The sequence below is a fragment of the Excalfactoria chinensis genome, chromosome 13, assembly GCF_039878825.1.
Source record: "Excalfactoria chinensis isolate bCotChi1 chromosome 13, bCotChi1.hap2, whole genome shotgun sequence".
Lineage (NCBI taxonomy): Eukaryota > Metazoa > Chordata > Aves > Galliformes > Phasianidae > Excalfactoria > Excalfactoria chinensis.
The window spans coordinates 7,113,242-7,136,545 of NC_092837.1; the positions used below are offsets into that span (position 1 = coordinate 7,113,242).

Genomic DNA, 23,304 nt, shown 5'->3' on the forward strand with positions numbered 1-23,304 from the left:
TACCATCTTCAAGAATTACGATAGCGCCAAGCATGTCAGACTGCTCCAGCAAAACTGGGCACTTCATTTCCCTTACTTCAATGAAACTTATCAGAGCTATAAATCTGTTCTCTGGTTTTGAACACAAGCAAAGTTCCTTAAAAGTACAAGATAATTCACTGCACCATTTCCCATTCTGCATGCTCCCTAATGCCTTTTCACTGTCCCTGTATTCCACTGATTTTTAGACCAAAGGTTTTGATCTAAGAAGGATTGATCCTTGAACTAAACAGCAGTTCAAGTGCAAACTGGCTTCTAAATTGGCAGCAGGAAATGTATTTGCAAATAAAAGGAAATGTAAATGTTTGCTTTGTCCTCATCTTCACGCTTTCTGACATTAAGCTACTTTCAATGAGCTGAACACTTGTATGGAGCAAGCTGGCCTTCCCTTAGTGCTGACCGCTGGCTGGTGCACTGTGTTGCATTGTTGGCACTTGAAAATTTCCCAAGTTCTGAAGCCCCTCATCCACCTTATGAGAGAACAGATTGCAGTGCTCAGTGGACTAATAAGAGTAACACAAAATGCATCTTTAGCACACAAGCTAAAGACTTCTTATGCTAACAAACCATGTTCATAATTTCCAGGCTCTGTTGTAAACCTCAGTAATCGGATTTGAGGAGACAGCAGTTACCAGGGAGATGGGCTGGAGGAGTAGCAGCAATATTTCTAGCACTACAGAAAATAGCACCTGCATATGACTGTAATTACACTGTCCTATGAGCTGCATGTAGTCTGTACTCTGAAAAGGGTGTGCCATGGTTAGAGCTGGCGACTTCTGAGAAGGCAGCAAGAGCACCATTCTACTGCTAAGTGAAGTAAAACCAGCCCTTCTGAGTTTTACAATCCCACACTGCTATCCCTATGGCTGAAATAATGTTGTAATACTGTCACTATATGTCTTCTATTACTTGATTGATTCTTATGGACTAAAATTAAGACACACTACATGATTTCAGCTCATCTTGCTGTTTTTAATTAAACAGTCTGAATCCAGAGATAGATCACACTACTGCTATACAAAACTACTTATTCTGAGCACTGATTTTTAAGCAAAGCAGCATTCAATCAACATGCATTGCTAACCTTTATGAAAACAATCTATCACTACATCTAACTACAAGTTTAGGAAGTAAATGTTTGTGAAAGACATTAGGCGTGCTTTACTGCACCCCTCAGATATCACAAAGGACATATCAGCTCTTATATACTCAGTGATCACACTGGCTATGAAGTGATTAATTGTCTAGCTCTCCCTGTTACCAGCAGTGACCATCTACACACAAGACACTCCATTGCTGGTAGACAGACACGGGAACCACATCTGACAGATCCAGAGTCCTCCAGGTCAGTAACTTTTAAGAAAAAAGTGCTGATCCTATTTGTAAAACTCAGCCAGAAGAGCTTTACACACATTCATTTTCATGTACTGCCAACCAGAACAAGCTACTTCTGTTTCACAGTTCTGGCACTGCTGCACATGGTAGTTGACCAGGAAGACATTCTTTTCCTCTTATTAAATCCCTGATTCATTTTAGTTCATAAAGCCATCTGGGTAACTTCTTTTCATGCTTTAAATGCATATCAAAATATTACAGCCCCCTTTAAATAGAAAGATTTTAGAGCAGTGTGGGGAGTCCAGGCTGGTAACTACGTATTAAATGTAACAAACTATTGGAAGCATAAACTAAATTATGTTCCCTAATGGAACCCTCCAGTTAACTTCAGCACAGTGTTGCCTTCAAGTGCTTCACTGCTGATTGCTGATTTTAAGGCCTTTTTTCGGTTTTCAACTGCAGTTCGGTCCTTTTTGCAAGTTAACATTAATTTAATGTAAAACTGATACTGGAAAGGGACGCTCCTTCCAACAAGTAGTAACTACTTTATGCATGTTTTTCAGTAATGCTAAGCTCAAATGACCAGCATAATGATGGCTGAGAAGAATCTGCAGGATCTCCCTTCCCTGACATCTGTTCGCTGTACCTTCAAGCTGCTGCCTATAGAATGAGCAGCACGTTGCTCCTCCATGTGTTTCTGAAACGCGGAGGTGGGGAAAGTTGCATTACTGTGTCAGTTCAGTATTTTAGAGCAGTGAGAGCATGGCGGGGCGGAAGCAGCACCTCTCCCAACCTGGCATTATATGCTGCTTGTCGTTCTCTTTGGAAAACTAAAATTTGGTGTGAAATGGATCATTTCAGTTAAGCCACCATGGTAAAGCGGAGGGTGCTCTCACAGCAGAGATAACACCTACCCACATCCTGTTCAGAAGTTATGAGGACAAAATTCAGAAGGCAGCTCACTGAGGTACATACCCACACCGCTCTTCTCCGTCTTGTGCCACGTTGCCATCACGCATCAGTCTGCACGGCTCCACAGGACGCCCAGCACTGAGGAAAGCGAGTTTTATACAGATGCAGGTTTCAAGATGGACAACCAAAAAAAAAGGAGCTGGAAGCAAATCTGTTTCTCAGCTGCTGTTACTGATGACTAGGAGGAGACTGAAGCTGGCGCAGGCAGCTGTATGGGTTCTGCGAGATTTGCTGCTCTTCTGAGCTTCCTTCCTCTTTTCTCAACTTGAGATATTGTACCAAGTGCTGTGGGGGAGGGGAAACCCGCACTGGGTGTTTCTGCTGCACGACACTGGCTGTAACACATCAGCAAGCAAAAAAAATCCACCACACTTCTCTGCTGCGTGACCCCTAAACTCACAGCTCAGTGGAGGGGTGCTGTAAGCAAAACCCAGGCACCAAAACAATACCTTTGTGCTGCCAGGGAGCGCCCCTCTTCAGCTAAACCAGAAACATTTTAAACCATCTGACATCGTAAGACATCTCAAAAACTACTTTCTTTTAACCTGCTCTAGAGAGGTTTTGGTTTTGTGTTACAGCCACATTCTCACTTGAGAAATGAGGTGAAGACAAAGCCAGGCATCAAACTCCACCCGTCCCATCTTACAGTGCTAGCTTGCAGAGTTTCTTTGTTCTCTGAACAAAGCATCACTACCCCAAAGACTCCTTGTCTAAACAAAATTTCAACAACTAGTTTAATATTTACAGCCTCCACTTTCATGAGGTTGCCACGCAAAGTAACCTACCTAATGACATTACGAGTACATAAAGATGAAGTAGAGATGTTCACCATCTGGATTACAAACATGCGGGATTAGAGTCAAATGTATCACCTACATTCACATTTGCCAGTAATCTGTGGGGAAAAAATAACTTCCTTAAACATCACATTGGCATTCCATGTTACCCTTATTAACATGAGCTGGATTCTGAACAACAGTTATCTACAACTAAGGACAATCACTTTCAGCTACAGAGTCCTAAACTATTCTTCTCCATTTGAACATCCAGTTTAATCTGCCTCCCTTGAAACTGGATCTTGAGGCTGAGCCATTTTATTTTACCGTGTATTTTAAGCTATAACACAGTACCTTCAATACTGCTCTGAATGTCCACTGCAGCAAATCACCCCTTCCTATGCTCTGCCCAAAGACCACAACTTGCATCCACTAACTTGTAGAACCCTGTTCTCTCTCGTTGTGTATTGGAGGGAGGAATAACTCTTGAGGAAAAATGGTATTTCTTAGCAGCCATTTACAAACATGCTGCATCCTGTAGGTCTTGTTAGTCCTCCTTTAACTACTTCGAAGCACCCATCATTTGAGGATCAGGCTGTGTTCCATTATCAAGCCCGCATCACCTAAACTAGCACAAACAGGAGACTACTATATTCTGAAAATAAATGATATACAGGAATTTCACCTCCAAACCAGGGTCCCAACTACAAAACCCCTTCTGCTCCCTTGAATGTTCTGTCTTAGAGATACAGATCCTGCAACTGGTACAACAAAACAGGAAAAACGAAAATAAAGTACTTTAATGAACTTAAAAGAAAGTACCCTAAGTGTGTTATAGTAACACAAGTCTAAATTGCAGATATCTCCCACCTGCTAGTTCTAATTCAAGAGAATGGTAAGCGTGCATTTACTATGTGAGATAACTATTTGCTCAAAATAAACTACAGCAGTGCAAGAAAAGCAGCACGCTTTGGGGTTAACTAGATGATCCTAAGCAATTTGAGCCACTTGTTCAAATAACGCCATTGTTTTGCTAATGACACTAACAAGCTTCAGTTGATGGACTCAATTATCACACGCCCTGTAGTTCAATGTAAAGGTAACAGCTCTGGCTTCAATCCATAGGGCAGTATACCCATTAAAGCACACAGGTGCACCATCTACTTAAGGTTTCCTCTAATTGAAATTACCAAGTACTTTGCTTATTTTAAGTTAACAGCATCTCAGCGTACAGTAACAGCAAACAAAATGAGTAATTTCACCATATGTGGAAAGAAACGTTTTCTTCTTGTACTGTGAGAAGCCCAATTTCCTCCACGTAGCGTTCGTATATGCAGTCAGCATGAAAAAGAAAGAACTCCTCTATGGGGATCTGCTTACCTGCTGGAATCAAATTACCACGAATTAAGATTCTCAGATTACAGTCATCATAGACAAGACTGAACGTTACGGTTCATTTCCTAAGAATGACACACAGCACATACATCACAGTGTATCAGCTTTTATTAAGTTTCATCTCTTCAACAAAATGCTTGCTATCAAACACCTCTCAGCAAAGAAATGGCAGTTTCAGGACAAAAAATATCTTGTCTCCATCACAACAACTTTAGGAAGGAATAAAAAGCAAAAGTTTATTTTAATTATTACTAAGGATAAAGTTTCAAAATAATACCATCCTACCAAAGGCATGAAGAGTTCCACACGTTCAGCTCTCGGACTGACCTCATTGCGAAGGTGCAGTTACATACTGGGGGGGAAAAACATTAAGAAATCTCAATCCAGGAAATGGAAGAAATTCAGGAGTAATTACAGACAGCTTTGCTTTCTTCTGTCTACCACGGATTGCTTGGGGTTAATCCTCACAGGAGGCAGCTTCCATAGCAAGCGCTTGTCTTTCAGAATCGAACAGATTCAGACAAACAAGAACTAACAAGTGCTGAGAGTCTTAGCACCAGGCAACACCTCAGGTCACACTGCTGGGGTACTTAGCAGGCTCCTCTGGGAAGTGAAGTCATCAAATGTGCACATCCCATTAATGCAGTCAGACTGTTCATTCAACAAGGCAGGTCAGCATCCAAGTCAGGAACCTACATATTTATGTGCAAGAAGTATTTCCTGCTGCAGCAGGACTCCAAATTATTCGGGTTCCTTCCAGAAAGTTCTATTGCTGAGCACACTGCGTTTCAGGGGTTGGCTTAGAAGACACATACAATGTCGTGTATTTTTCCTTTTGTGTTTTCTTCTTGGTTGTGATTACATTTTCCTTCTTATCTTCAGTTTCTGTAGCTTCAAATCTGGATTCAGTTGTTAACCTACAGGCAAAGCAACCATTCTAAATACACATTCACTTAATAAATATCAGTGCTAAAATAAAAGATTCAAGCAAAAATGAGCAAGCCAACCGGCATAGAGAACATCCACATGCAAATTCAGAGCAAGCAGTGTTTGTATAATTCCTCCTCACATTTGGTAACTTCAATATGTTTTTTGTTTGTTTGTTTGTTTGTTTTTGCCTCTTATCTGCTGCAGTATCTGGCAAATAAATCTTACTGAAAGTGGTGAGTGGTTGGGATCAGCCTTTCAGAAGGAAAACACACTAATTGTGCCACATATGCAAAGGAAATCACATCACATCACATGACAACTGATCTCCACGTGAAATCAAGTCCCAGCAACATCATATAGTGATAAAGTTGAGCTTTTGTATTAACAGAACAAAACAAAGAATCCACAACAAGCAATATCCTGGTTTCCAACCCAGCTTTGCATTACTGCCGCTTTATCTTAGTTCCTGAAGATCTGAAAACGTGAAGTGGGAAGTTTATCTTCAGGCTCAACATTACGTCATTTGTCCAGTGATTTGTTTTAATGCTGTTATGAATGCAGCTGGGAACACAACAGCAATTGCCACAACGCTGTTTAAGAGTTAAAAGGCATTTAGACCTCAGAACTATTTGATGCTTTAATTACTAGGCATACAAATGTCATTAAAACTAATTTATAGCAGTATTTTCCTCAATCTCCCACAAACAATTGACTACTACTGTTTCAAAAGCAAAACAAGTTACGGGTAGTCAAAAATTAAACATCATGTTACATGTCAACACAAATCTAATGTTGTCTCATCCCTGCACATTATAAGGACTGTCTCAATGCATAAGAAAACAAGTGTGGTTTGTTGTGCATCTCCCCTAAGTCAGCTATGTCTGCTGGCACTTGCTTTATAAGAAGCCCACTCCTGTAACGCTGATGTGTAACCATCTTTCGGCCATAACCAGCTTTCCACCAGCTGCACTCCCTTTTATATGTGCTGCAACTTGCAAGTAGCCAAGTGCAAGACCACCACAAGAACCTCCAATTCAGAGGAGTAAGGAGAAAACAAACTCATAGTAATTATCTCTTCATTAGTGTTTAATCCGCATTTCAGTCTATGCTTCGTTAGCATCCGTAATCACAGACAGATACTGGGTGACTTCAGAAGTATTAAATACCTCAATTTAAGTCTACACTGAAGATACATTTAAGAACATACTTCAGTCAGAGAACAAACAGGGCATGAAGTTATGTATTCATCACAGAAACCCACCCACTGTTACAGACAAGAGGTTTTTTCTCTCCACTACAGGTAAAAAAATAATTATAGGAACTGCATTAACTCAGACTTCAAGGGATACTGTCTTCGATACAACTCTGAGAAGCAATATTCTCATCTTAGTGCCATGACATTACTTCTGCACAGATACTTTGTGTTCCCATGGTAAATATTATAAAGACATTTAAAACAACCTTGAAACACACTTGCTATGATGAAAAGGAAATAAAAAGAGGCTTAAGAACAACCATTCAAAACTGTGTAACCTATTGAAGTAGAGACTTGGCATTCCTTTAATCAAACTCCTTCTATTTCAGGATACATGGAATGAGATTGAGATTTTCATCCTGAAAGTTCTAGAGAAAGCCAATGCTCTGTGTAACGTATGGAACAGCTGGAGTCAGTTCAACGCTACTCTTTATTCTCAGTTTTCCTGAAGATCCAAACAAAACTGCTCGTTACTGTGCAATGAGCCGATAAGAAGTAACACTACTCAGCATGCGCTCACCTGTACTATAGTGGGACAGACAGTTCCTGCTAAAGAAATATTTCATGAATCAGTAGTTGACAAGGAAAAGATTCCAGTAACTTCATGGCCTTCCCTTGATGGGACTGTTCTGCTAAGAAGCTTCTGTTCCTTGACCTCTAACTGTACCTTGCTATTGTTGCCATTACAATGCTGAGTGGCTGCAACACAACAATACTAATGCAAGTTAAAGGCAAGCTAACCACAAGGAGTCTGAGAGAACAGCTAAACCTCTGCTCTGCATTCGTGTGGCAAGGTGATGGTGAGGGAAGGGGAGGGGCTGCAGGAGCAACCTCAGGAGGAAGCCAGCGACCAACCCACATTACAACAGAGCCAGCTCCAGAACAGGCCTGCTGCCAGCCAAAGCTGAGCCCACAGGCAGCACTGTTGGCATCTCTGTAAATAACATCAAGGATAAAAAAAAACCCAAAATATCACTGCACAGCAACTGCAGGGGAGAAGAGTTGAAAAAAACTTAAACAACACTGCAGACACCAGGGTCAGTAACAAAGAAGGGTCAGGAGATGCTCCAAGCACCAGAGCAGAGATTCCCCTGCAGCCCATGAAAACAACTGCAGTGAAGCAGGTTGTTCTCTTGCTGCCCACAGAGTACATCAGAGCAGATATTCGTGCTGCAGCCTGCAGGGAGCCCACGCTACAGCAGGCTGGAACTGTGGTTAGCAAGGAAATTTTCCCCCAGTGGCTGTACATTCTGAGCATCCAACTACTTCTAACTCCTAAACCAAAATGACAACACCTTCCCAACACCTTTTCCTAGGAATGAAGTTTGCAACCAGTCCATCCATGCTTAATATGGCTCATCTCTATGAACACCAATATGCACGTGCCAATTACACTTTTTCCTTTCCCCCAAACTCTCAATTTTTAGGTCCACATTCATGCTCAATTTGCCCCCATCCATTTAGAAATGACCCCATGAAGGGTTTTACTCACATGCATCACATAAGTCTAAAGATTCTTTAGAAAACTAGATTCCCAAACACTCAGATTTTAATCAAGATTTCCTACTTGATATAGCCTAAAAAGTTAGGATTTAAGAAATCCTCAGTGGTAACTTACAAGCTCATTAGGTGGGGATTTAATACTTCATCAATATGATGTCAAACATGACCAGAATCTTCCTTCTTGATTTACCCTTTACTCACTCTACTATCATTTCAAAACTGGATGTGGAGGTGGATTTATGGAGGGTAGGAAAGATGTTTTCCCCCTCCCCTATTACATTTTATTCCTTATGTGTGCAAGATTAAAACCTTTGTCTTCATCTTCTTTCACTTTTCCTATGCTCCCAAACCATCTGTGCCATAAAACATCTTCCTTTCCTCAGCCCCTCTCCAGCTCAGAAGAAGCTGACCTCCTCAGTTCACATAACGCTTTTCCAACAATTTACTGCCTGCAGACATTCTATCATCATCTTCAGAACAATATTAAAAAATAAAGTTACATTTCCATACCCAGTTTACACAATTGTTCCTTCATACATACAGAACACCATAAATCCCTCCTCTCAGCATTTGCCACCCATGTCTGACCTCTCTGCTCTTTCCTCCTCAGGAAGGGTCCCTGCATACACTGATGTAGCTGATTCAACTGCTCATTCCCTTGCAGTTTTTGAAGCCTGCTTTGGGGGACTACACTGTGCAGCTCCTTTAAACCTCTTAATTACATCCAACACAGCCATGAACAATTGATCTGAGGCAAAATAATCAACTACATCTGAATGCTGCTTTGGATCGACTACACAGAATTCAGGCCCTTCTCTATCTTGGAAGCTGCTGACATTCTAGATTGCACAAACTGATCTGAAAGGTATTTGTTGATAGGACCTGAAATATTATTTACACGAACATTTTCCCCTCAACTGAAGATACAGCCCAACCCTTCTGCCCTCAACAATCTTTAAGCTTTCTTCAGTCTTGTTTCAAAGCATGCTTCAGGCTGTTCTGGAACAAACATGCCCTCTGAACACTGAGCATCAAGACACAGAGTTTCCCACAATCAATACATTTAAACCTTCAGCTTTAAGACACTCTAGATTCTCAAGTAATTCTTTTATCTCCAGCCTTATATCAGTGTTACATGAAAGCCAAAGAAAATGAAGCCCAAGGAAGCTACATGAAAGAACCTTTTTTTCTTACTACCAGTGTATTCCCAACATTCTACTGCTTTCTCCCTGAATAATTTAAAGTATTTATGTGCTCACATTAAAGACAACCACAGCTTAAAAGCTGAAAAAAAGCTAAGAAAGGGGGGTAGGAAACAAGGGAAGCAAGAAGTGTTATTTTTGCTACCAAATATCATCAATTGATAAACTCAGATAATCTGAATTATCCCAGAAATTACCCCCAGAATACTACGTTCATTACAGCAACGTGTATAAATTGGAGACAAAGGGCAGTTGAGGGGGAAAATGAAACATCATCCCTTCAGTCAGGATGTAGAAGTGCACCAAGTACTGCCTCAAATCACTTGAACAAGAAGTATCTTCACTCTCCAATAACGAAAAAAGATTAATCTTAGTTTTAACAGTTACATTTCACGTTATCGTGCATCCATGTTAGCAAAGTCAGTGGCCTGCTAATATGAATTCATAGCACAATTAATATATAATCTTGTGTACTGCAAGTCCTGTTAACTTTATTTGGGTTAAGAATTACTCTTATTTTTTTTTTAGGCTTTGACCTCAATCTGAAATTGAGGATGGCTAGAATAAGGTATGAAACTGAAGCATGATGCCTACTGCTTGGGGTTGTTTTTTTTAGACCTTAAGATGCAATGCAGTTACATGACAAAACAGTCTGACTTTTGAAAGAAAAGCAAAATAACTGAGTTGTAACAGTACATACACACCTTTAACCTTAACATCATTTCAAGAACAGTTACAGTTTCAAGAGTCTTTTTCATAAGCCACCATTTTGGTCTTTCTAAAAAGTTTTGAGAGGTCGAAGGTAGGCAGCTGGAGCTTAGGAATTACACGGCATGCAACACTGAGGAAACAGATAAACAAGTGGATAGCATAGTTCATGCAGCGAAAGAAAAGAGATGCAGGTCTGTGCTGATTGCCTGGACCATATACAGAAGTTGACACTGACCTTGGGGCACTTGAAGTCAAAAAATTACTTCCTCTTCTGCTGTAGGATGTGCAGGCATCAAGACTGTCATCTTTAGTTTTAAATCTCTTCCTTTCTCTTTCAGGTTCAACTACCTTGTCCGCTGATTGAAGAGCTACATTGATTGGTGATGCTTCGAGCGCTTGTTTTTTGGACGAAGAATCAATTTGCTCCAAGTTACATGAAGTCGTCTTAGCTTCTTCCTTACTTGGAAGGTGAGTGAGAGGAGCATCATTCACTGAAGTATTTTTGCTGTCTAAATATTCACAAGAAGCATCCACTGGAATCTTCTCCCTTTTCTTTTTAATTTTAGTGACTTTAAGTAACTCTAAGGGGAAAAAAAAAAAAAATAGGAGTACTTTATGTACAGAAAGATAACTTGTGGCTAACTTGTCTAACATGATGCCCCTAACAGCCATTAAAGCCAGTAAAGAGCATTTCATCTGACTTAAGGCCTCACAACAATTCTTAAGAGGTAACATACATCCTCTCAAGAGAATGCATTCATATAATATTATCAGTAACAATGCAGAGCAAGTAGGCTTGCAAGAGACCAGCTCTACCATTCTAGATGGATATGAGGCCTCTATATTCCCATCCAGCTGTACCCCCCTGGTCCTCTTCAACAGGGCTGCACTCAATCCTTTCATCCTCCAGTTTGTATTGGTAATGGGGGCTGTAGATGGCAGCCTGTCTCTCTGGTGTGCCAACTGCACCCCACAGCTTGGTGTCATACTTGTTCCCATATACTTCACTGTACTTAGCTACCTGTGCTCTAAAGCCTCAAAACACTACACTTGTATAGCAACATAAATTTTAAGAGTCTGGAAAACACATGCTGAAGTAAGGGTCTCAAGGAATAGCTTAGCTATTCTGGATCAGCAGTTTTGGACCAGGTTACTAAAAGGCTATTATTTAAAGAGTAATGTCTTACTTCTGCACAAACTGTTTTTCTTAAGATGAATAATATTGGGCAGGATGGTTGAGAAAACCAAGTTTATTTTTTCTGTATGGAAAATAATTGTTTACCTTCAGGTTCATATTTCATTTTTAATTCATCCAGCATAACTCGCAAATTCATGTTCTCACTCTGACAAGCTTGCAAATGCCTCTCATTTGTAAAGAGTTTTCTTTCAACTTCCAGAACCCTTTGGCTCTCATACAAAGCTTTCATCCTCTGCAAAGATAGTTCATTTTTCAAGGTTTCGGTTTCCTTGCTGGGTGGGAAGAAAATACAGCCATTCAGACATTCTTTTTCAGACAGCAATTACAGAGTCGAGTACACATTCAACTGCTCCAAATAAAGTTCACCTTTAAAATTCACCAGTAGGAACACAAAAAGGCACCTTCCAGTGGAATTCAAGTTTCTACCTCAATTTTACTTACTTTGAGTTCTCGAGTTTCATTTGCAGCAAGTCTGCGTAGTAACCATCTTCAGACTCTCCTCCTTTTGAGCTGGTACTCGCTCTACATTCTTCCATATTCTCATATAAAGTCTCATGAAATGAAAACATCAAGCTTTTAACTAGTGAACTTTCAGAAGTAAATTAGCTCAGTCCTTGGTCAAGTTCTCTGTGCATCTCTCTATTGAAGCCTTGTTGTAGAAGCATTTAAACATACAAGAATGCTCAGAAGAACTTGCTGTTGTCAAACAGCACTGAAACTAGCAGTTCTCTCTCACAGTGAAAGGAGAGGAAGAAAAAAAAACTAAGACGCAAGCTCCCAAATCCAAAAGGTTTCCAAATAGAATCGTAAAATAATATCTTCCCCTTTTACTTCAAAACACAGAATGTTTAGTTTGCCCTTGAAAAATCTTCCTTATTTCTATGCTTCAACAGCTGGACACTCAGAGGTAAAGAACAAACTACGTTACTCAATAGCCAAAGTCATTTACAATTTTTAGCTGAGAAGTTGACACCACACTGAAGACACTACAGGTGCAGTCAGTGTTTAATAACATACATCAGTATCATGGTACATTAGGCTCACTTCTTTTTTGTCATTTGAAAAAATTACTCAGGTTTACAACTGTCCCACAGATCTCAGACCCTTGTATTAGTCAACAGATACAATTACTCTTGATAGCCATTTGAAACAATCTTTTTCTTTCTTATTTATGGCACAGAGAAAAACAAATACCAATCAAGTTTACATATAACATTTTTTTTTCCATAGTTATTCCTGTGCGTTAGCTCCCAATTGTGACTCCACTTAATCACAGACCACATACCTTGAATTTTTCTAGTTGCCTCACTTTCACAAGAAGATCTTCGATTTCACCGTTCTTTTGCTCCAACATTGACTGTAAGCGTTCCAGCTGATCAAATTCTGCCTGAGAACCTTTCATCTGTAGCAGGGTAGCCATTTGCAGCTGGAAAAAAGGGTATTAAATCCTTAGAACCAGCATTGGGTTAAGTGACAGAAAATATCATCCTCGTTACCTGAAAGCTTAGGCTATCCAAGCCCTGTGCTGCTGTGAATACAGAACAGCACTGGATGCTTAAATGCACCTCTGACCATAAAAGTGTCAACCTGAGACAATGTAAATACTAACAGTCTTCCAGACAGATAAAACCTTCCTGAACTCAGCATAGTCCTGAGGTGCTCCTTCTCCTCAACAACTAAGGAGTCTATAAATATGCGGCCAAAAACATACACAAGCCATTTCACAGCAAACTTAAACTTCATGTTAAGAAGAACCCCACTACAGCCCAGCCTTGAGAGTTAAATGTATCTATGAAAAACTTCTCACTTAAGATACTTCAACACCCCAAAAAGTCAAGAAAAAAAACAAAAACAAACATACCTCTTTTTTTGCATTTTTAACTCTGAGGAATAGATGTTAATTTAAGTTTATATTCTGTAATACGCATCCCAAAATGTCACCCTTCCAAGCAAAGAAATATCCTTTTTCATTACAAAAGGAAAAGCATATCCAAGTCTAATATTGACAGCAGATTTTCCTGACACTTAGTATCACAGCAACACAATACATGGTCCTTAACACGGTCAGCAACAAATGGCACGTTAGGCATTCAAACAACTGGAAAAAGGACATTCAGGGATGTACACATACAATGCGGCATTAATGAGAACTGCAGCATTCTCACCAGACAAATCAATGTGGACAGAACAACACTGTAAGACACCCAGGAGAAGTCCCAGAGAAAGAATCAACTGAAGCAAGTTAGACTGCAGATTAGCCAAGAAAACTGCAGAAGAATGTTTACTCTACACCTTCTTCTGTATTTCAAATAGAAAATAAAGGATATTAATGGTTATGTGTTTTAAATGGAATTAAAGACTATTCAATCATCTCCTCCTTGTAACCTGTACATGGAAGAGGAAAGAGGAACACAACATCTTAATCCCCGCTGGCTGACTAAAACTATACTTATTTCCTCCCAAGGATGTAGAAACCTGATGTTTCCACTGCACGTAAGTGCTCACTTGTTAATGAGGCTAAGAAGGCAGCTTGAGCTATTGAAATCACAAATACCAACATTAAGAGAACAGGGACACCAATATACTGCAGTCCCAGATGAAGTCTTTCAGAATATAACACTCATAACTGGTTGAATGGTTGTCTCCTACAGCAAAGAAGGAGGAAGGGAGATCCTAAGTAACTGATCTTTCTCGGACATTTTAGTTACTTAATCTTTAGTTGCCACTGCAAAGTTCCAATTAAAAGCTTCTGCTGTATCAGTAATTTTTATTGTCCTTTATGTTGCTTTACTTACTTTCAACTCAAGTCAAGCTACACTAATGCTTCAGCACTGTTCTCAGACAAGACGCATGATCAAACTCAAAGAATCCACTTGTACTGAGAGATTAGAAAGCCAACATGAAAACAGATGGCAGTTTTACAAGATAATGTAAATGGGATGCTGCAAAACAGTTTCTGCTAACTATCTCAACAATATTTATTAACTTACAAGCTGCCAACCTAAGAACACAGTCTAAATGAAACAGTTATGAGAAAAACTTAGAACTCTTGCGCTTGCATTGAGTATAGGGAAAAGTAGGAATCCTCCCTAACACGGGAGGAAGTTAAATTTGTTTACTCCTAACAACCTCAGTTAAAACACAAGTTACTGACATACTATAAGGACAAAAAACAAAGCAACAGGAGAGACAAACTGAAAGCTAGTTTGACTGACAGAAGCTGTTATACTTTACCCAGTAAATAACTACAGCTAAAGTAAGCACAGCTCCTTCAGTGTAACTTGGCATTCTAGAATAAAGTAGTGGCACTGGAAAAAGACTGATGTGCTCTGCTTGAGTTGAATAGCAGTGACATGCCTCCTGCTCCTCCCCACCCATCCACCCAGGCTGCTGTTAACCACACTTGAAAGAGAATCCGACATCCTAACCTACATTGTCTTATCAGACCCCAAGGGAACCCTGGAGCATTACAGTGATAATCATACCTTCATTCTTTGCAATTGTTCTCTAGTGAATGCATGTTGTTTTTGTAGTGACTGATATTTTATTTTCACACTGATCAGTTGTCGCTCCATTTCTGCCCTACGGTCCTCCACCTATAGAACATTTTTCACAATTATTACTATGTAAATGATAACATCTTGTCACTTGGACTCTGACTTTTAAGAGAAGGTGCCTAGAAATTGACGTTGGCTCTGAAAATACTGCTTTCCCATCAGCAGGGTGCTATTGGCATTGCTTTTGAGACAGTGAGTAGATAGCACTGCAAGCAGCTGAAGCCCATTGGTAAAGTAAAAGATTTCTTCGTGCTTTTGATATTAGAATAACTAATATTTTAGAAGCATCAGCATTACTATAGAGTTGTTCATTTAAATCAGAAAAAGCAATTAAAAATACATATGAACAGTGCATCAATTCAAGTCATTCACTGAGCATGGTCAGAAAAGGCTGGCATTCAGTACCAGCTCAACTCTTATTCAAAGGCTAGTTCACAAACCCTGCCAGACACACAAACATGCAGCCATTATTCAACACCTTTAAAAAACAGTATTTAGGTTTTTTGACATTTATCTCCTGCATTAGAGAAAGATTACCAGCTGAGTAAAACTCTTCAGAGCCAAGAGCTGCAGACTGCCATCTTTCATCTTGACAACCAGTCAACTTTAATGACTTTGCTCCCTAACCTTAGAAACTGCATAAAAATTCTTTTCTACAGGCATTCCTAAACAATTCAATACTGAAGAATTATTTAAAGAACAGATACTCATGCCAGACAGATCAGGTAAAAATAATCAGGTGTTGCACCGAAAACAAGTTTCTATTCTTACAATCAAGTATATCTTCCCTCCTCTGAAGATACCCATGACATAGCTTTACCTCAGCAAAGAGAGAATTGCCTTTACTTGTAGGATCCAAAGATTGCTGCACCACATGATCCAGCTGAACCTGAAGCTCTTGATTAGCTTCACGAGCTTTCTAGATTTGAGCAAAGAGAGCATTACTTCAATATGCACTACATCAGATCCATAATAATTTAATTGAATAGTTTTAATATTTATTTCTAAGGCATTTCATACAAGCAACCTTGTAGCACAGCATTTAGTTGTATATATAGTTCTAGACATAAAGACCGTGCAAGTTGTTTCACTAGAAGGCCTAGTATTCCAGTTGCCCTTCAAGACAAGATCTTCACTAAACCCTTGATAGAAAGGCTCAGAGCTTTATCAGCTGGAACAATGACGCAGGCTACAGAACAGTATATACAGAACGTCAGTATAGAATTAATTTACTAACAAGTAACATTGATCAATTAAGCATAATTTAGCCTATACATCCTCTCTTTTTCCACCCCATCCTTAGAAGTCCCCTCAGGGCTCCTCTTCTTATTTCAAAGAAAATCTAGCACCGACTACTTGTGGAACTCAGGGATTGAGTCTGGGATTATTCACTGTTGAATAAAATTACCTCCAGTGCATTACAGTAAGAAACAACTTCTTTTTCCCTCTCTTCTTTTTCTCCTTGTAGACGCTCCAGCTGATTACGTAAGTTACTATTAATGAGTTCGAGTTGTTCTTTGCTGTACTGCAGTTCATTCAGCTTTTCTTCAACATTGGCCTAAATACAAAAACATCAAGCATAAAATAACTTATTACACAATTTCAAGAAAAGTAGGCCAAGGAGCCAAACAGGTTTGGTGCTAATAAGTCCTATTAATGCAAAAATATTGCATTGAAGCAATTGTATTAAAGTATACCTAAGATTATTAGGCTTTTTTGCTGGATAATTTCTTACTACAAGGTCAATCCAACGAGCGAAACGTACACAGCACTTAAAAACTCAGTGAGAAAATCAAGTAGCTTACACTCCTGTTCATCAATTGCTAACTCACATACCTTCACACTTTCTAGCTCTGTGAGCTCCATCTGAAGATTGAGCATTTCTGAAGACATGGTTTCATGCACACGTTCAGACATCATGTGGAGCTCTTCTGTTTTGGCAGCAATTATTTCCTTCTGATGGTCCACTTTATGTCTCAGTTGTTTCTCAGAGAGCCGGGTTTCATCCAGTTCTGCCTTCAGGTTTTCCAACTTAAAGACATTTGACAACTAAGTAAACTTATTTTATAATATGATAGTCAAAAGCACAATACTTCTGGCTCACATTCTAACTGTAGAAATGCCTTATAACTACAACTTAAGGGTCAGCTCTTAAAAATAAGCTTTAAAATCAAATGCAATTCAGTGTAGATGTTTTTTGTTTTTTTATTAAACATCAGCTAAATAATAATCAGCTCTTATCTTAATGCCAATAGTTTGGTCCTGTGACAACATTCTTTGACAAGTTGCACAATGTGTTTAGTCTGCTCTTTAATCAACAACTTCAGCCTTATTTTCCTGAAGTTTTTACTCAAACTCTAATTTGCATAAAAGCCATCATGATAATTTTAACTCTTGTCTAACAGTAGCTGGAAATAAAGCATAAGCTCAGTTCAGAATTGAACTGCTGAACTTACGGCCAAATAAGCATAACTACACAATACAGCTGTTAAATATGTCTGATGACAAGTACATGCTCCTGAGTATAATAATACTTTTTGGAATGCTATTAGCAACATTTTATCTGTACATTAGATACCAAACCTTGTATTTAAGGTCATTGACTTCTTGTCCATGAACTCTGGTAAGTTGTTCTTTCTGTTTATCAAGTTGCACATTTTGCTGTTGCTTGAGGGCATCACATTCAAAACTCAGGCTTTCCAACATCCTGTTCTTAAGTTCGATTTCTCTCTGAAGAGAATATTTCTCTTGTTCAAATTTCTAAAAGAAATAACACAGTAATAAGTCTAGGCAAAACGTTCATGGAGAACAATTCACTGAATAAAGGTTCTATGCCAAGACCCTAGCTACTAAAAGCCCATAATTAATTCAACATTCTGCTGAAGCTCCATTTAGGGAATTCTCATGGCCTACTAACAAGGAGTAGGGAAATCCAAGCCCCTGCTCTGAATGTTCAGGATTGAATTGGTAGTGGGTGATGTAATGTTCTATCCTCTGTGAAAACAGTGTTTCTTCCCACTCAAAATAGTCTCAGAAATTTTGTATTTTTATCTTTGGGAGGGTGGGGGGGGGACGAGGTTTAAACAAAAAACTTTGAGTTCCCATGTCACATTTCTACCACTGATGAAATCCAACTGCATTAAGAGCTGCTGCACTACAACAAATGTTCCTGCTGCTGCAGAACAGCTGGGTTCTATGCTTGGTAAAGACAAAAGTCCCTGGTGTTTTGCAGTAAATCCAATGAGCCTGTCCAGATTGAAAAAAGCCTTCCTAATTACATTTCACCTCTATGCCAAGTTACAAATATCTCCTTCAATGTAGTCTTGCATGCAGCTAGCCATTGAGCAGAAGGAGGAGAAAAAAAACACTAATGCAAAAAAGGTAAATCACCAAGAGAGTCTGTAAGTGCAGGACATTTCATTAATAAACAAATCTTAAAAACAAATCAGAAGATAGAAGAACATAAAACCGAGACCTGTCACGTATGAAACCCCTGCAGCCCAGACACCTGCTTATCAATGACAGATTTAAATTGAATACATAGAACAAGCCTCAAAAACAGTGCGTGCCAATGCACTGTTGGGCAGAACCATGGAAAGCAAGAAGTCTGCTGCTATCAGATATCTAAATGGAATTGTACAGAAGTGCATGCAAACTTCTGTGTAATTGAAGAATCTTGTAACTACTGTTAAAATTCACGTTTGTACCCATGAATACCGTTTTAGTTCTCAGATTCCACAGGTAAATACAGAAATTTCCCAAATTATCTGTTGGATAACCACAATTTTCACATGCTTTTGTGCAGTACAAAAGCACAAAATTTCCTCTCCTGGACCTTGAAACTGAAGTTCCTTATTGATCTAGTTCACACAAGCCTAGCTCAGATTTGCTCAAGTCTATAGTGGTAGAATGCAACCAATGGGTGCAGCTTCACAACAGAGCAATACCACACCAGGCTGCCTGCACAGAAGGATCATCCTGTCATGCCTTCTTTATCACTTGTGATTTCCAACTGCCTCCCTTGCCCTAAGCCTGCTAATGGCAAACCAATCAAAATAAGTTATTAGTGCTCATCCACAACAGCAGGGTGCTACAACATGACAGCTGGCCAGGGGAAAAATACACATTTTAACTTTAGCACAAGGGAAGGGAGAGCAGTGCATTGCTAGGAGCAGCTACAGAGAAACAGAACATTTGAAGTGCAAACTGAGAATAAACAAATCAAAATTAAACCATTTAACATAGTGAAAAAGACTCCTTACACTTCAATTTTCTTTCACAATTCTCTAGAAGACTGGAAGACTAATTAACATTGCTATATTTCAATACTCACCTACTTCTAAGCTGTAAAGAAATGCACTAAAATTCAGAGTCCTCTGGTATTTAGAAAATTTGGAGTGTGTAAAGCAAGTGAAACCAGCTTTAGCACCTTGCCAGTCAAAAATCTTTACAGCTTTAAGCAGCATAAAGCTTGCAAGGAGAGCAAAACATAAATCAAGTGTTCAACAGACCCAACACACACTCACTTCAGCAACTACTACTCATGTACATAAGAGGTAATTAATCCTACATGGTACTGAGCACTGGATGCAGAATGAGCTCTGAAACTATGTCCAGCTAGATGAAGTTGTGCTCATTATCTCAAAATAACAATCAAAAGTCCTCTCAATACTTAAGAAGTTCCATCAAAAACCATCTGGAAATTCTAGAAGGCATTTAAAACACTTGTGACTTTCAGAAAATAGAAGTGAATTCTTAATCTTTTACTTCAAGTTTAAAGCTTCACCTCAGTCTTCTCCGTTAATTCACGACGTGTTTGATCCAACTGATTCTGAATTTCATTCTGAGACTCCAGTAAGTGTAAGCCATATTGTGCAGCCTTTCTTCGCTCGTTCTCTGCTTCTTTCAGTTGTTGTCTAAGATTCAGAATGGTCTCTGTCTCCATTTTTTTCTTCCTTTTATTGCCTCAATTTGGAAAGAAAAAATGATTACAATCATAGCCAACCTGTGAAAGCACTTCAACTGAGCAAAGTTACTGTATTTCCATGCCTTATTATGGTACAGAGGTACAGGCTTGCATCAACACAAGACAAAAAGTGGTTAGCTCTCTAAGAAGCAATCCCACTAATCATAAAATGGTCACTTTGTCTACTTGGTTGTGACTGCAGAGCAGGGATAGCATATGGTGGAGCAACTCTTGCATACCCTTGGTCAGTTCCTGGCAACGCAGGGACTTCAGCAGAGCCAGAGATACCCAACACAGAGCTATCTTGACAGAGAAGGCTAAAAACAATTATGCACGTGACTGATGTCTTCCACATTACCATAAATAAAACCACATGAACCATAACATTACTCGTGTACACAATAACACAAGTCTTAGAACTCATTAATTTCTATCTTCATCTCCAAACATACAACACAAAGGAGGATTTTGCAGGGAAAAAAAAAAAAAGATTCCAAGCAAAATACCAAAAAAACAAAGTTTGACTCAAACTTGTACCAACTGCTTGCACGACTGCTTACTCTTAAGCCTACTAAACCCACACAGTACAAAACAATCCCATTAAAATAGAGGTCTCTAAGTAACTCGAGCTCCTGAGCCATGTAAGCCAAGTATTTTCTCAGAAGGCACAGAGTAACAACAAATACAGGAACTACAGCTGATTTTGCAGAGCCAACGTTCCCAATTTTTACACCACTTAAAAAAAAAAATAATCAAAATCACTCTTCAAGATTTTATTGCCTTTCATTCCTACTGGCTGACAGCCACAAGGACACTCAATGCACAAGATACCGGTCTTAATATACTGCAGATTTTACTGGTGAATACAGTAAAGACCATAGTTAAGTTTGCAGTGTAATGTCTTCATTTTGTGAACCAAAAATAATCCCACTCGAGTTCCTCAGCTTCCTTTATAAGATAATATTTTAACAGACAGAAAATCACTGCACCAGAACCCTGAGCTCCTTTCACAGGGACAAGATGGAAATCAGAGAGCATTCATTTTCCCTAATTTCTTCTTTATGTTAAACTTGGAAACTAATTTTTCATGTCTACTTACTGCAATACTTGAATTAGCAGTTCTACACCCTTAACCTGAGATAAAACTTAAAAGATACAGATTTGACAGACATGTATACTTAAGAAGAACCTATAACACAACAGCACTCTATAGAATACTACAAGAACTACAAGGACAAATACATTGCATAGAATTTAATCTTTACACAATTCTTGTTAAAGACAAGAAGGTAGCGTAAGTAAAACTAGACTAAACTCCTTGCAGGCATTTACACTAAAGGGCTTTAATTATTTCTTACTTAATAAACAGAAATTAAAAATAATAAAGTAACTTATCTGCTCCAAAAGAAACACATAAAGATTACAGGTAAAATAATTTAACTGCCCCTGGCTTACATTAAATTTCAGTAATATTTTTAACTCACCTTCAGAAGTTCATTCAAGCTTCACTTAACATTTATGCCCTGGAAAAACAACAACAAACACAGCTGTCCAGTGCAGATAAAGTACAAATGGCTGTTACCTTCACAGCAGTCCTTAAGAGCTCTATGACTGTCTTGTGGAAATGAGATCACCTGCTACAACCCCACAGAAAGGCCAGTCTTACTCAAACCTCTGTTAAGACAGCTGACAGACAGCAGAGGAGCAGCTAAATCAGGCACTGTTGCCAAAGGACAGACACACTGCAATCGGTTTCCCAAGTCGGGAAGCAGGGCTACGCCCAGGGCCACGTCCTTCCAGCACCAATGGCATTTTAAGGGACACTTGTGAATTTGCCTTGAAACCACCCATTTCTTCTTCAGTCTCTTCCCTGCTATTTCCTGCAGTTTCAAAGACAAAATCTTTTGGCTGTCAATAGGTCATTTACTGGATAACACCAGAAGGACGTTATGAAATTAAACAACATTCTAACTGAAGCTTAAAAAACAAATAGAATTGGTTCCCTATTCCCAAACTACTCGCTGAGCAGGAGGCAGAAAAACGGCTTCAGGATAACGGGGAACATCAGCTTTTTACTGTCTATTTTGGATACACTCAATCAGACCAGGAAGCGTTGCTCATAAGGCTGTATTATGGTATAGGAAATAGGTTGTTTCTCCAAGTTCTACGTGAGGTTAAGTAAAGTGTTCCGGACAGCCGTGCGCCGCCAGCACGATAACGGCACGGCCATAAAGGCGGCATTACGGCCCGGCTGCAGGCACGGCCTGGAGGCTGCGGGGCTCCGCAACCCGGCTGAGCGAGGAGAGAAAACAAGCGCTGCCCAACGACCCCCAGGAGCCCCTCGAGCCTACCGCTCACAAAGGTCCTTCTCCAGAAGGAAAATAACAAGACGACAGCAAAAGTCTCGCGCAAAAACCAGCCCCGCACCCCGCCGTCCCCTCCGGTTACCTCAGCGCCGAGCCCGCCCCGCGCCGCCACCGCTGCCACCATTCAAACTCGCCTCCGCCGCCCCGCCTCAAGTATCGCGAGAGCCGCCCCCGCCCGCCCCGCTGTGGGGAGCTGCGCGTGCGCCGGAGCGCGGGAGCGGGCGCGTGGCGACCGTTAAGTGTAGCGTGGGAGGGAGAGCGGCTGTGAGGAAGCGTGAGGTGTGGGAGCGCGTTTGTGCAGAGCGGGTTGTGAGAAGAGGAATTCACAGTTTAGTTTGAGTTTCTCCGGCTGTTCGTGGCTGGAGAGCTGTATCCTGGTGGTTCTTGTTCAGATCCAAGGTCTCACGCGGCAGTGCCTCGTTCAAAGAGCACAGAGTAAGTGGTGAGATACAGAAACGTCTGTAAATCGTTGAGGAGTGCTGCAAAGCAGAGGGGCAATCTGCTCTACCCCGCTGGATTTTAGGGGGGGAGTTTTGGTCTTGACAGTAGAGCACGTTAAATATCTCCTTTGTGTCGTTCCCATTCTTCTGCAGGGACTGTTGCCTTCTGATTCACCAAACTGTGCCCTCACCTCTTCTGGAACTTACCCTCAAAGTTCCTTAGAACCCTGAGCAGCAAATTCCAGAATGTTAATCTTTAAAGCAGTGGTTAAATGTTTAATTTATGTATCTTTGTGCCCTCTCTAATGACATCAGTGTGCGTGGGAGATTTGTTCCCGTATCTAACATAGCGTATACAAGAAAAGCCATGGAATAGGAACACACCAAAGCAAATTCTGCCTTTCAGGAGCTATGCCTCATTTAATGCAAAGCTAAATACAAGCAACAGGCTGTAAGTACATGCACGGGTCACAATCCTATTTGCAGTAACCGAGACAAAAATAGATGTCTTATGATAACTGGGGCTTGGAAAATAAGCGTATGGTACAGAGCTCTACGGAGGCAATAAAAATGGAACGGTCAGAACCATACATACATTTATGTACTTTTAAATCAAAGTGTGTGGGTCTAGCTTCTGTCAACAGAAATGGATTAAGAGT

At 40.0% G+C, this 23,304-nt stretch overlaps 2 protein-coding genes across 3 annotated transcripts in view; both read right to left on the bottom strand.

Annotated features, from left to right (window-relative positions):
- DOCK2 (dedicator of cytokinesis 2) overlaps window positions 1-2,562 on the bottom strand; it is a 115,513-nt gene extending 112,951 nt beyond the window's left edge. Inside the window, exon 1 of the mRNA XM_072348174.1 lies at window positions 2,350-2,562. Coding sequence (XP_072204275.1) covers window positions 2,350-2,386 — 37 coding nt within the window. The 5' untranslated portion in view covers window positions 2,387-2,562. The remainder of the gene's footprint in view (window positions 1-2,349) is intronic.
- A 2,042-nt stretch (window positions 2,563-4,604) lies between these two features.
- Window positions 4,605-22,363, bottom strand: SPDL1 (spindle apparatus coiled-coil protein 1). Of its 2 annotated transcripts, XM_072348481.1 has the most exons (13): window positions 22,288-22,363; window positions 21,324-21,362; window positions 19,660-19,838; window positions 17,457-17,633; window positions 16,710-16,904; window positions 16,282-16,431; window positions 15,694-15,792; window positions 14,802-14,912; window positions 12,602-12,742; window positions 11,758-11,867; window positions 11,401-11,588; window positions 10,354-10,699; window positions 4,605-5,434 (listed from the first exon to the last, which is right to left on the bottom strand). In XM_072348481.1, exons 3-13 carry the CDS (start codon window positions 19,816-19,818, stop codon window positions 5,284-5,286), a joined length of 1,827 nt encoding a protein of 608 aa, XP_072204582.1. In that variant the 5' UTR covers window positions 19,819-19,838; window positions 21,324-21,362; window positions 22,288-22,363; the 3' UTR covers window positions 4,605-5,283. The 2 variants fall into 2 exon arrangements, with proteins under 2 accessions (XP_072204582.1, XP_072204581.1); XM_072348480.1 differs by lacking the exon at window positions 4,605-5,434 and having other exon boundaries at window positions 10,067-10,699.
- Between the last annotated feature and the right edge of the window lie 941 nt (window positions 22,364-23,304).